The sequence below is a fragment of the Mustela nivalis genome, assembly GCF_964662115.1.
Source record: "Mustela nivalis genome assembly, chromosome: Y".
NCBI lineage: Eukaryota > Metazoa > Chordata > Mammalia > Carnivora > Mustelidae > Mustela > Mustela nivalis.
Window position 1 is genome coordinate 28,407,422 of NC_139041.1, and position 12,628 is coordinate 28,420,049.

At 41.2% G+C, this 12,628-nt stretch overlaps 1 protein-coding gene and 1 pseudogene across 8 annotated transcripts in view; one reads left to right on the forward strand and one right to left on the reverse strand.

Annotated features, from left to right (window-relative positions):
* The window catches only part of LOC309856874 (putative protein FAM10A5 pseudogene), a 352,871-nt pseudogene that overhangs the window by 77,326 nt on the left and 262,917 nt on the right, over positions 1-12,628 (forward strand). The window lies entirely within an intron of this gene.
* LOC309856869 (gamma-taxilin-like) overlaps positions 7,211-12,628 on the reverse strand; it is a 39,806-nt gene continuing 34,388 nt past the window's right edge. For all 7 annotated transcript variants that reach the window (XM_082718654.1, XM_082718656.1, XM_082718655.1 and 4 more), the window contains 2 exons: positions 10,582-10,677; positions 7,211-9,628 (listed from right to left, as the gene is read on the reverse strand). In XM_082718654.1, the coding sequence (XP_082574780.1) occupies positions 9,326-9,628; positions 10,582-10,677 (399 nt within the window). In that variant the 3' untranslated portion in view covers positions 7,211-9,325. The remainder of the gene's footprint in view (positions 9,629-10,581; positions 10,678-12,628) is intronic.

Genomic DNA, 12,628 nt, shown 5'->3' on the forward strand with positions numbered 1-12,628 from the left:
TTTTTTTTCCTTCCTCCTTCACGTGTAAGGTTAGGTTGTTTATTAGAAATGTTCTTGCTTCTTGAGGTAGACCTGCATTGCTATAAACATCCCTTTAGGACCACTTTTGATGCATCCCAAAAGTTTTGGAACATTGAATTTTCATTTTTGTTATTTTCCACATACTTTTAAATTTCCTCTTTGACTTCTTGGTTGACCCATTGATTGTTCAGTAGCACGGCCTCCATCTTCCATGTATTTATGTGATTTCCAGACTTTTTCTTGCAGTTGACTTCTCATTTCCTACCACTGTGGCCAGAATAGATGCATAGTATGACTTGGGGTTTTCAAAAATTTGTTGAGACTTCTTTTGTGGGCTGATAAGTTATCTGTTCTGGGGAATGCTCCACGTGCACTTGAAAAGAATGTGTGAAAGGTTGTTTTAGTTTGGAATGATCTGAACACATTTGTTAGATCCATCCGGTCAAATGTGTCATTCAAAGCCCCTGTTTTCTTATGGTTTTCTGTTTGGATGATCTGTCCATTGATGTAAGTAGTGTGTTAAACTCCCCTGCTATTATTATGTTATTATCCATTATTTCCTTTACATTTCCTCTAAGCTGCTTGATGTATTTGGGTGCTCCCATCTAGGGTGCATAAGTATTTATAATCATTACATATTTGCTGAGAAGCCATCTGTTCCTGGGCTTTTGTTTGTTGGTCTGTTTTGTTGTTGTTTTTGTTGGTGGTGGTGGAGGTAGTTTTTTGACTGATTCAATCTCATTGCTGGTAATTTCTCTGTATAATTTTCTTAAAATTATAATTTTATAATTATAATTTAATTTTCATATTTTTACATTCCCTTTATGATTATGTAGTGTCCTTATTTTTCTCTCGTTATAGTCTTTGTGCTAAAACCTTTTTTTGTTGGGTGCATTTGTGGCTCATTCACTTAAGCTTCTGCCTTCAGCTCAGGTCGTGATTCCAGAGCCCTAGATCAAGTCCAGCATCTGACTCCCAGCTCAGTGGGGAGTCTGCTTCTCCTTCTAACCTCTCCGTCCCACTCGTGAGATCTCTCTCTCTCTCTCTCTCTATGCTCTCTCTCTTTCAAATAAATAAGTTAAATCTTTTAAAAAATGTTTTTTGTTTTGATTTGAATTTTGTTTTAAATCTATTTTGTTTATATAGGTATTGCTACCCTAGAGTTCTTTTCACTTCCATTTGCATGGTAAATGTTTCTGCACCCCCTCACTTTTAATCTGCAGATGATATTAGGTCTAAAATGAGTCTCTTGAGAGCAGCATATAGGTGGGTCTTGTTTCTTTATCCATTCTGACACTCTCTGTAAGTTAAGTGTGATATGGGAACTAAAGGCAGAAGAAAGATTATTAAATTTCCTTACCACCTAAAGTCCACTGGCATGTCCTTAAGACTTCTTTCTTTCTCCTCCCCTTCAGAGATTCCAATAATTCTGACGTTGGAACGTTTCATGGCATCATTTATTTCCCTGATTCTGTTTTCATGGTTTCTAAGCTGTTTGTTCCAGGCTTCCTCCTGATCCTTTCTCTCTATCTGTTTGTCCTCCAAATCACCAATTCTATCCTCTGTCTCAGTTACCCCTGCTGTGAGAGAATTTCTATTAGATTGGAACTCATTGAGAGCATTGTGAAGTTCATCCCTGGTCACTTTCAGCTCAGCCCTAACATTGCGAACATCCTGTCTGGTCGCTTTCAGTTCGGCCCTAATCAATTCCTGTTGCAGAAGGCCCATCCTCTGTATTTTTCTTCTGTTGGGCATTCCTCCTCCTAGTCATTTTGGTGAGAGATGACTGAATGGGTGTAGCTGGATGTATCGGCCATGGTGCAGTCAAGCTGCACCCTGGAACACTTCTGAGCAATCAGGATTCCCCATCCATACGAGAGACAAAAGAAAAGAGAAAGAAAAAGAGAGAGAGAGAGAGGAAAGAAAGGGAAGATGAAAGACAAGGTTCAGCCCAAATGGGCCCCAATGTACAATTTATGAAGTATACAAACAAAAACAGACAAACAAGAAGAGTGATAAAAGTATATGACACGAGGAAAAAAAATATATATGCAAATAAAGGAAGAACCTCATCAAAAAGAACACCAAGTATAAGATTTATATACTATCAGGACAAACACAAAAACACAGAAACAGTGGTGGAAGACAAAGAAGGGAGAGTGGTTATAAATTCTCAGTGTGGGTGAGGAAGGTTGTTTTGATTCTTCCTGGATGTATCTTGATATCTTTGTTAAAGGACTCAACTTTCCTAAGATAAAGCGGGATTAAAAATTGGTTTAGGGGTGGTATTGATTGGGGAAAGAAGATTACTTTGAAGTTTATCTCTATATGAATATTAGAAAGTAAAAATAAAAAAGAATAAGCTAGACTAAACTAAACTAAAATTTAAAAAAAGAAGAAATCAAAAAATAGAAATGTAAAAGAAAAACACAGCTGTATGTATCAAAAAGTTCAGGTTAGAAGATTATTATGGAATTTGATGTATTGGACAGCTCGCTGTGATAGTAAATAGGTTAAAAAATTATCTATATACAAAAATAATGAACCAGAATAGTGGGAACGAGTTAAAAATGAAAGTTGTCCTAGGAAGTAGTGGTGGTTATTCTCTTGCAGTCTTTTTTTTTTTTTTTTTTTTTCTTTTTCTTTCTTGGTTTGTTTTCTGGGGGAGGGGCCTGCCACGTGGGTCTTTAGTCAATGATGTTCCCTGAGTTAAGTCCTCCTGCCCCCCTCAAGGGGGCGGGCTCCGAGGAAGCTGGTTTTTTTCAGGCTTTTGTTCTCTGGCGGTTTTTATGTTTGTTCACTTTTTTTTCCTCCCTCTCACCTTGACTGCTTTGGATGGTTTGTGTTGTTTTAGAGGAAAACAAACTGCACCCTGACCTCCCTCTCAGAGAGAAGCCTCAGTATGGCTGCAGAGCTCAAATGAGTTCCCCCTTGGTTGCTGGCAGAGCAGGTTCAAAGTCGTGGTCCCTGGAGATGCAGGATCTTTTCCTTGTACCCAAAATCATGGCAGCGGTGGCAGCCTGGGAGCTCCAGACCGCCAAGGAGGTTCCAAGCAGCAATTGCACACTGGGCTTTTCCCGCGGCCTGGGCTGGGAATGCCTGGTCTTTCTGGATCTAAGAGTGCCCGGCTTGCGTGCACCTCTTTCAGGGGTGGCTGTGGGTCGCGCGTGTCTCAGGCTCTGAGAACAGGGCGCAGGTCTGAAAGCACCAGGCTGGGCTTTTGTGCACCTCTGTCAGGGGAGAGATTGGGGGCGTGCGTCTTAGGCTCTGAAACAATGGCGCGGGTCAAAGAACGCTGGCTGGGCCTTTGTAACTCTCTCAGGGAAGGATGAGGGACATGCATATCTCAGGCTTTGCCCTCCGGCATGGCTCCCATCCCCTCACAGGAGCCAGAACCCATGCATTCTCAGGCGCGCTGGCATCTTAGGGACCTAGACCTGGTTTCTCCGCTGCACTCTCTTGGGCTCAGCGCCAGGGGAGGCTGTCCTGGGACCTGGGACTTAAGCCCCTGTCCCTAGCCACCCCGATTCCCACAATCCCCCCCACCCCCCCACCCCGCGATCCTTTGCTCTTATTTAGTGCTTTCAACCAAACCAGTCTTCAAGTTAAATGCTGGTTCCCAGATGCAGGGCACTCTCATTGGTGTAAGAGATATTACTTTCCAAGGAGTCACCTGTGGTGGCTCCCTCCCCCTTTTCTTTATCTTCTGATAGCAGTCTGCCAATCCCATTCCGCTTTACCTGCCCACTGGCGTCTTCTGCCCCTGTAGAGATCCAGACGTGTATAATTCTGATCTCAGGCTGATTTCATGGGTGATCGGAGTTCTTTGGTAGGTAATCAGCTCACTTTAGGGTACAGGTTGAAAGGTGCCTCCTCCTACTTCCCTGCCATCTTGTGGACACTACCAACCACTGTAAATCTTAACTAGGGCTTTTTATTTTAAAATGGCAAAAGGTTTCCCCAGTATTTACAGTTGATTCAAAGCTTTGAAATGGGATGGTAACTTTGGAACAGCAGACTGCCGACTGCCACACGGTGAGGACGGATGCAGAACATGCATCGGAAACTTGAAGGTCAGCCCCCAATGCCACATACACAGTTAGTAATTACACTCCTTGGTTCAGCTGTTAAATGTGCTGGGCTAGGGCTTGCTTTTGCAAGAGGAAAGTCTCCAGAAAGCTGATGCCTAGGTAGGTAGTTGCCCAAGATCCTTAAGACTCATTCCTTTTCTTTTCTTTTTTAAAAATAATTTATTTATAAAAACACACTTTCAGCACGCAACTTTTCTGTCTCCTCTGCAAGCCTGACATTCTCCTTCTTCAGCCGCACCACGTACTGAACCTTCTGATGCAGGTGTTGGTGACCGACCAACTTCCCGTTTTCCTCAGCAAGACACTCCACCTGCTTCCTTTAACATTTCCATCTCCTGGAATATTCTCTCCTTTTCCTCATACAGCTCTTCCAGCTTTGACCTCAGTTGCTCCTTCTCTTGGATCGCTTTAGATTCCAAAGTCCGGGTTCGCTCGACTTCCTCAGCCATTCTAAGGCAGTCCCTCTCTCTGTTCAGGAGAGCACTCTGGACTTCTAGGTCTGCTTTCATTTTCAGCATTTCTTTAACCAATTTATTTTTAGCAAGTCTTTCTTTGAGCATTTCTTCTTGTTCATTCTTCAGCTGTTGATGATCTGGATGATTCTGTTCACTGCAGAGATGAGAAAGGGAGGCTGGGGAAGTGTTTAGGCATATCCAAGCATTACCTAAAAATATGGAACGCTTCACGAATTTGCATGTCATCCTTGCGCAGGAGCCATGCTAATCTTCTCTGCATCATTCTAATTTTAGTATATGTGCTGCCAAAGCGAGCACTACAGGTTTGTTTTGGCAGATGTGGTTAGTCACATCAGCTCAGTTTGGGTTTCTGGCTACGTCTGCTGCTGGGTGAAGTCTTGGGCAGGTGGGGCCAACTCTCAGAGCGTATTTTTGGGATGGGCACGGGGACCCAACCCTAACCGTTGGGTAGGACTAGTGGCTTTGTTCCATAGACAAGTGAGGCTGTAGGACTGGCTCTGCATTGCCTGGATTCTGTGGCAAAGCTTCTATGGCCAGGACTGGACACCAGACCCAGTCGGCTGATGCATTAGTTGCCCTGACACGGCAGGGCAGCAGGAGGGGGACCCATGTCCTGTACAGCTCATTGTTAGGAGTCCAAATGAGGCCCGAGAATGCCCTAAATTTCCTGGGAAGGAGAGGCCACCAGGTTTGCTCTGTATTTGGGGGGAGTCCACAAGTGCTACTGTGCAGATGCCTGTTGAGTGGGCCACATAGCTTCGCATGCACTGTCATTAGGTTTCCTCGTAGGACAGATTGAATGAAGTCTGTATTCACTGATGAGTGACACTACCAATTAGCTTCCCTCCCCAGGCACAGGGGGGAAAGCAGTTCTAAAGCCAATAGATCTCTTCATTTACCGTCCTAACTCAAGCCAACTGGCATCCCAATTTCCCTGGCTGATATGGGCCACTGACTTTGTTCTGCAAATTATCGGTTCTGTCAGCTTTAAGTTCAAGTGCCACTAGGCCACACAGCTCCCAGGAAGAGTCAGCAGCCCTGCAGCTCAGATGGTGCTGGAAGGCAGTCTCCACCGTGGGTGGGGTGGGGATTCATCAACCTTACTGCACAGGGTCAACCAGGCTTTATGGCTGGCAAGACTCATTTGAGGACCCATGTCACACAGACCTGCCCCTGCCGAGTTCCGTGATCAGAGTACACTCCCACTTTGGCTCTGCAGATGAGCAAAGCCACCAGTTGGGAATATAACTCGGGCACTGAAGGTATGCATTCAGTCTGCCGAGATCCCTGTGAATCCCTACCCCTTCTCTATCACCTCAAGATTCCCAGTGGCCGGGCCCTGCAGACTCCCCTGTGTGTGAGATTAAAGTAGTGGCTACAACAAAGTGATCCACAATGTGGGCAGCAGGGAGAGAGAAGGGGCTGGTTGTCCACCCTGCATCCTCTCTTCCCACTGGAGGAAACACAGGTTCAGGGAGACCTCTCCTCAAGGTGCTGCACTGGCCTGGGGGAGGGACAATGAGATCAGCATGTAGCCTTTCCTCTGGCTCTTCTCAAGCAGTCTGTCACAATCCCTGAGGTGCAGGGAGGCTCCCAGCCTCACCTGCATATTCTAGCAATTCTGTCAGTAGCATCTTGTCCATGGACAGCTATTGGTGGTTCTTGGGGTGGGGGAGGGGGTTTGAAACTGAGAATACCTATGCTGCCATCCTGGCATGTCACTCACTCCCCGTTTGAGGAGCAGCCAAACTCTTTCGCCCAGCATGTGCACTACTTTACATTCCCCTAAGCTACGTACAAGAGTTCCAATTTCTCCATATTCTCTCCTTATTTTTCCTAGTGTTTACTAGTATTATTTGGTCTACTGAATATGAAGTGGTGTCTCATGATACTGGTTCACACGTCACTAACTGTTGAGCTTCATTTCATATGGGTAACTAATGATTACCAGGGTCTTAAAAAGGGGAATATCTATCCAAGTCCTTCTACCTAGTTTTTAATGGTCTTTTTTGTTGTTGCTGTTCTTGTTATCTCCTGAATAGTATACCTGATCAGATATATGATCTATTTTATATGTTATCTTTGCACTCATTAGATAACCCTTCTTTGACATAAAGTTTTAAAATCTGGTTGTTTCACAGTGTAGGGCCAGACTCCTGGCATTTTGCATGATGTTACTCTCGACTTTATTTTTTAACTTGTACCTTAGCATGGTACTCAAATATTAGTTTTCTCCCAGGTTATTCCACTAAAAAATACTCCCTCACTTGCTTGTACAGGATTAGATCAACTGCACCATATACTGTCAACAGTTGGTTAAACAAAAAGACAAAAAACATTCTATATGCAACTGTCCCTTGGTAAGGCTTGCTAGGACCAGAGAAAATCATGGGTACACCGCAAACATTATTTACCATCCCCTACTTTATGTGGGTGAGGGGGAGTCCTTACAGTGCTCTGATGGAATAAAATTGTTTTAACCAACATCAGAAGGTAATCTCCTCTGTAATAATTAATTAGCTGTGTTTTAAGACCTGAGAAACCACGTATTTAGAGCAATTATCTTTGAGCTTGAATGTCACAAGTGAAGTTACAAGCAGTATAAAGAATACACAGACACTGTTAAATTAGCCATCACATATTTATTCAACCATAACAGAGTAGATAAAATAAGATTCACATTAGCAAAAAATCTCTACAAAATGTTTTTGAAAAGCAAAATATGGCTGTTTCATCAATTCTCTATCTTCATGAAAGATATTAGCGAAAAAATAGAGCAGTTTATCCAGTACTGCATCCTTTTTGGGGGGTATTTTCAGTTACAGTTTGAAAGAGGTAGATGTTTCTGTTAACACCTGAGAGATGAACTGTGATAACCAGGTGTGGAAAAGACAGTTAATATATAATTTTAAAAATACTGGTCTCACGACCACAAAATGTATTTTCTACACACATGAAAACGAAATGGCCTATTTTTGTACAGCCATGTTTTTTTTCTACACCTTGGAGTCCACTGACACTATTGATTTTGCAACTCCAGAGGATTCCACAAAATAGTACAACAAACATAATTTAACTGATTGCAACATTTAAACTTTTCCTGGGCCAGCTACAAGGTTTTTTAAACAGGCTGACAAACAAAGGCCAGTTAGTGAATATTTTAAGACTTTCTCGACTCAAGCGTTGTAGTATGAAAGCAGCCCTAGCCAATACAGAAATGGTTTGACAACTCCTGTTCCAGAATATAGTACATACCGCCCATACTACGAAGCTACTTGGAAGGGAATCCTTGTCGTAAACTACCTTTTCTCCTGCTAACCAGAGAAAAAAATTCTGAGAGGAAACCAAATGCTTCCCAAACAAAATCCAGATCTTGTCAATGTCTTATATTATTTTACACAATATCTAACATAAACCTACTAAACACAAAATGGTAGAGCACATGCTCTGATCCACACTGCTTTTGGCCCAAGATTTAACCTCCACACAAAACAAGTACCACCAAGAAGTGCAGGAGGCACTTAACTACCATAGTAAAATGATAAGACCTTACATGCATCAGGGTTCTGGTGTGATATGATCATTAGTATTATTTTTTAAGGTAAATTATATTTGTGACACAAAACCTTCATTTCCCCTCAAAGTAGTGGGTTTTGGAGCCTGATGGAGGGCCTTTTAAAAAGTTGCGGGAGGGTGGTGTTTGGTTTTGCCTCATCCTGGCAGACTAGCAGTGTCAAATGTCATGTAAATTTCTTTTCTCTCACTGTCTATTCCTTAACGATCATGGTCAGTGGTGAACATTTACAAGTACCTCACATTCCAGCCTCTTTTACCCATTAGGTAATTTTCATTTTTCAACCCATTTGAGGTCATAAAGATGACAGGAACACATACATAAGACTAGCTGTTGAACACTGAAATAAAAAAGTAAGGAGAAAAATTACAAAATTCAGAAATTTTGCCATGGTAAAGGCAGGGAACTAGATACTTTTTTTTTTTTCCCCTTTCAACATGTGTTCTAAGCTGAAACCGAAGCAGTAGAACTATCTTTAGTGACTTAAGCATGAAACCTGTTTTTCCAATCCCTTGCTTATGCTATTTTCTTTACAAATGATATCTTCATATACATATTGTACCACAATCTTGCATTCATCTCAATTTGCAAGTGACCAAAATATTATTAAATAACTGAATCTATATCAAATTTGCTTTGCTTAGGTCTTATCCCACACTTGAGCTTTATTTTCAGATGGCATTTAAATGAGCTACTAGACAAAACTCATCTTTCTTTTTTCCTTCCTTCCTTTGTTCCTCCCTCCCTTCCTTCCTTCTTGTATCAGTGGGCTACAGAGTTGAAATCAGTATTAGTTTTCACATTGGGAAACCATTCTTGGAACAACTTCCAATTGTGATACTCACACAGGGGCAGGATTAAGGCAAATGAATACACAAAGTGAAAGTATTAGCAATGAACACATGTATTCCAGGGAAGGGGAAGGTAAGGCAGGTGTGCAATACAGCTGTAGAAGTGTATACATCAAAACAATGCAAAACTGCTTAGCAGCCTCCTGTATCACACAGTCCAATAATTCTTGAAACATACAGATATAATAGAAAAAGTTAAGAGCGTTCACTACAAAACCAACAGTAACTAACACTGAAAAGTTATACACAAAATACCACTCAATACAGTGATCACACTTCACGTTAGTGAACTGAATCAGTGTCTAGAAGAGATCATGTAGAGAGGGTTTTGGAGCTGTGTTTTGTTTCATTTACTCCCTCGAGCTCAGCATCCAGGTATACTCCTGGAGCTTTACTAGAGGAACTCTTCAACTCATCCTGAGAAACAAGAGCAGTGCAGGGCCGTATCAGAGGTGCAGCTAAATCTACATTCACTGCATTTACATTGACTTGCTCTTTCAGGACTTCCACCTGCTCACTGAGCTCATTTCTTTCCATTTGGAGAGCTCTACACAGCTTCTCCAACCGTTCCAGTTTTATCTGAAAGGCCTTGTACTCTTTATCACGGACAGCTTTCTGAGATGGGGGGGAAAAAAAAAAAAGAATTCATGCAACCATTCTGCATGTAAATAGAAATTTTATTATTGCATACAAAAGAAAACTAAATTAAGAAATCTGTGCTTATACTATAAACTAACTTTGGTCATCTGTTGAACCTCCCTCTGTTTTGATATTTAAAATACTTAAAATTATTCTGTAGCAATGCAAAAGGGTAAGTACACTTTTTTCATTCTTCTTTGAAGTACTCAAACTCCACTTCTTGATTTCAAGTATTTATATCAACTTAAGTATTAACAACAGTCAGGACTTTAATTTATAGTGCTCATTTCTTCAATTTTTCTTCCTTTCCACCATTTTTTAACCCTAGTATTTTCTCTCATGAGACGTTATAACTACTTCTATCCAGTTTATGACAGTGAGAAATTTACTCATTATAAGTGGAATATACTTCAGCTTCCTTCACAGCAAACCTTACAAAAAGAACTTTGCTGCCTTTGGAAATGAGTAAGTCAAGATGGAAAATCAACTGGGTTAAAAGATTGTGCTTTGTCCATAGGAAATCTGAATAAGGTGATCTTCCTGGAAAAGTTGGGATTCTCAAGTTGTGGGCTTCTTGAGTAATAGGAACATAGGCTGGACACTTGTTAGAAATACAAAATTTGAGGACACACGTCCGATCTAATGAATCATAAGCTATTGTGGGGGGGGGGGGTTTGCATCCAGTTTAACAAGTGTTAAGTCTGTATAAGCTAGGTTTGCTGTAGAGGAAAGCAAAATCTAGTTACTTTATAGGGATCTATAAGACAACCCTGAGCTAAAAGGTTAGGGAAAGAATTTTGAACTTTCACCTAAGACAACCTAACTTACTGCAGGCAAGAGATCATATAAGGAAACCTCTAGAAGTTCCAGCCTGCCTGACTACTGAAATAAATGAATGTTCACTGTTCATTCAGGCAAAGACTTCTCACCTCTTCAGCCATTTGCAGAAGTACTTTATTATTATTTTCCCATTTGGTACGCCATATTATCATTTCTTTTTCCAGTTTTTTAATTTTCTTTGTCATCTGTGAATCAACACAATTGCAAATTTAAATTCTATGTGCATTCCTATAACCACCACTAAAGTATTTTATATTGTTCTTCCCCCTCCCTCATCAATGCACTTGCTTCATCCAGCCGATAGCTGTGCATGTCTTGCTGACAGCAGCAATGCTTGATTTTAGCAGAACTGATATAGCAGAAGCCCTTACAGTGGCAGCAGCAGGAACCAAGCCAGGAGGAGTTTCATATTACCAGAATAACAACAAACTTGATCTCAATTTCAGAGGAAGCAGCACATGGGAACTTCAGATGCCACCACACTCTGAACTCTTTCAGTTAAGACTGCAGTGCCATTTATTCCAGCTAGAGGGAGCAAAGGAAGGATGGGACCAGCTTCTCCCCTAAACTGTATCAAAGAGTGTCCTGGATCTCAAGTTTTGTGTAGAGATATTACACTAAGCTAATTCATCAGATTCTTGGAAAGACAGACATTCTGAGTCCACAAAGAGTTTAAGAAGCTAAAACCCTATCAAGTATCAGAAGTAAAAGCCAGATAATTCAGGCAAGTGATAAGGAAAATGATACTGAAATTATTATATCCTTAGCTTTAACCATCTTCACAATTCACAAGATTATTCTATTTCAAGATTGTATTAAAGATAAAATGGAGGTAAAGTAAGAGAGTTTCTCAAATTAATGTTACAGGACCTGAATTCTCCAAAATTCAAAATTAGATTCAACTTTGCCCATCAATTACCCATCTTTCCAACATTCCTTTATTATTGGTCTGCACATTAGCTCTGTTCCTGTAAAGATACTGTATCAAGCACTGTTAAGGGAAACTAGGATAAGGCAGAGCCAATGCCCTGGGCCATAGGAAATTACACAGAAAAGTCCCACGAGGCAGAGTAGGACAAGGGCTGTGGCAGGAGCTCCTCTAAAATCTCAGTTCAGTGCTGCCAACGGGGATCTTTACAGGCACTAGCAACTAGCACAGAGGAACGCAATGTGTTCCAATCCAGCAAGCTTGCCAGAATGGCAGCAAACTAAGGAGTCCCTGGCCTGAGCTGCTCTGCATCAGTGACACTCATGGATAGAGTCCAGCTAACACTTCCGGCAGAGTTTCCCTGCCACTGGAACACTTCCCTGAAAGGACTGACGGTATAACAAATCTCCTGCTTGCTGAATTCAACACACTACTGGGTGTTAAAATATCTAAAATACTCTACTTAACATGGCTAAGCAGTGATTGAAATATAGTAGATACTTCTGTAATTCCCATTCTTAACGATGAAGGAACAGAGAAGTTAAAACAACTTGTCCAAGGTCTACGTAAGTGACGACCAAAATTATTAATCCAAGAAATCTGACCAATGAGCATGTGTTCCCCACCACCTTGTAAGACCTAGTAACAGTCATGCCTGATATGTACTGGATGGCTACAAAATGCCAGCCTTACTGTTACTTATCCTCTCTTGACCACCATTTCTTTTTAAATCCCAATTTGAAAGGGGGAAATGCCAAGCTAAATCATTTGCCCCTACAAAAGTTCCACAATGCAAATAACAAAACTCAGTTCCAAAGTCCACACTCCAAACCAAGGTGGCTGTTAATTTATTTTGGGGGAGGAAGAGGTAGGTAACTGTACCCTAAAATTGCCACTTAGACCCCTTTCTGAACTGGAGTGACCACAACCAATTTTCTACACTGAATTTTAACAGCATTTGTAAGCTTCATAAGGACATCTGTCCCCATATATTTATGAAATAAAGATCACATTTAAGACTTAAAAATACACTCAGCTTACCTAGATTCTCAGGTATAATCTATTTTAACCAAAAATACCATAACTTCCCTGAGCTAGATTTTTATTTACTTAAAGCTTTATTGAAAACCAGGTGGAGGACATCTGAAGTGTTCTTTTAAAAACAAAATCTACTTCTAATTATAAGTTGCTTTTAAAAAGAATTATTA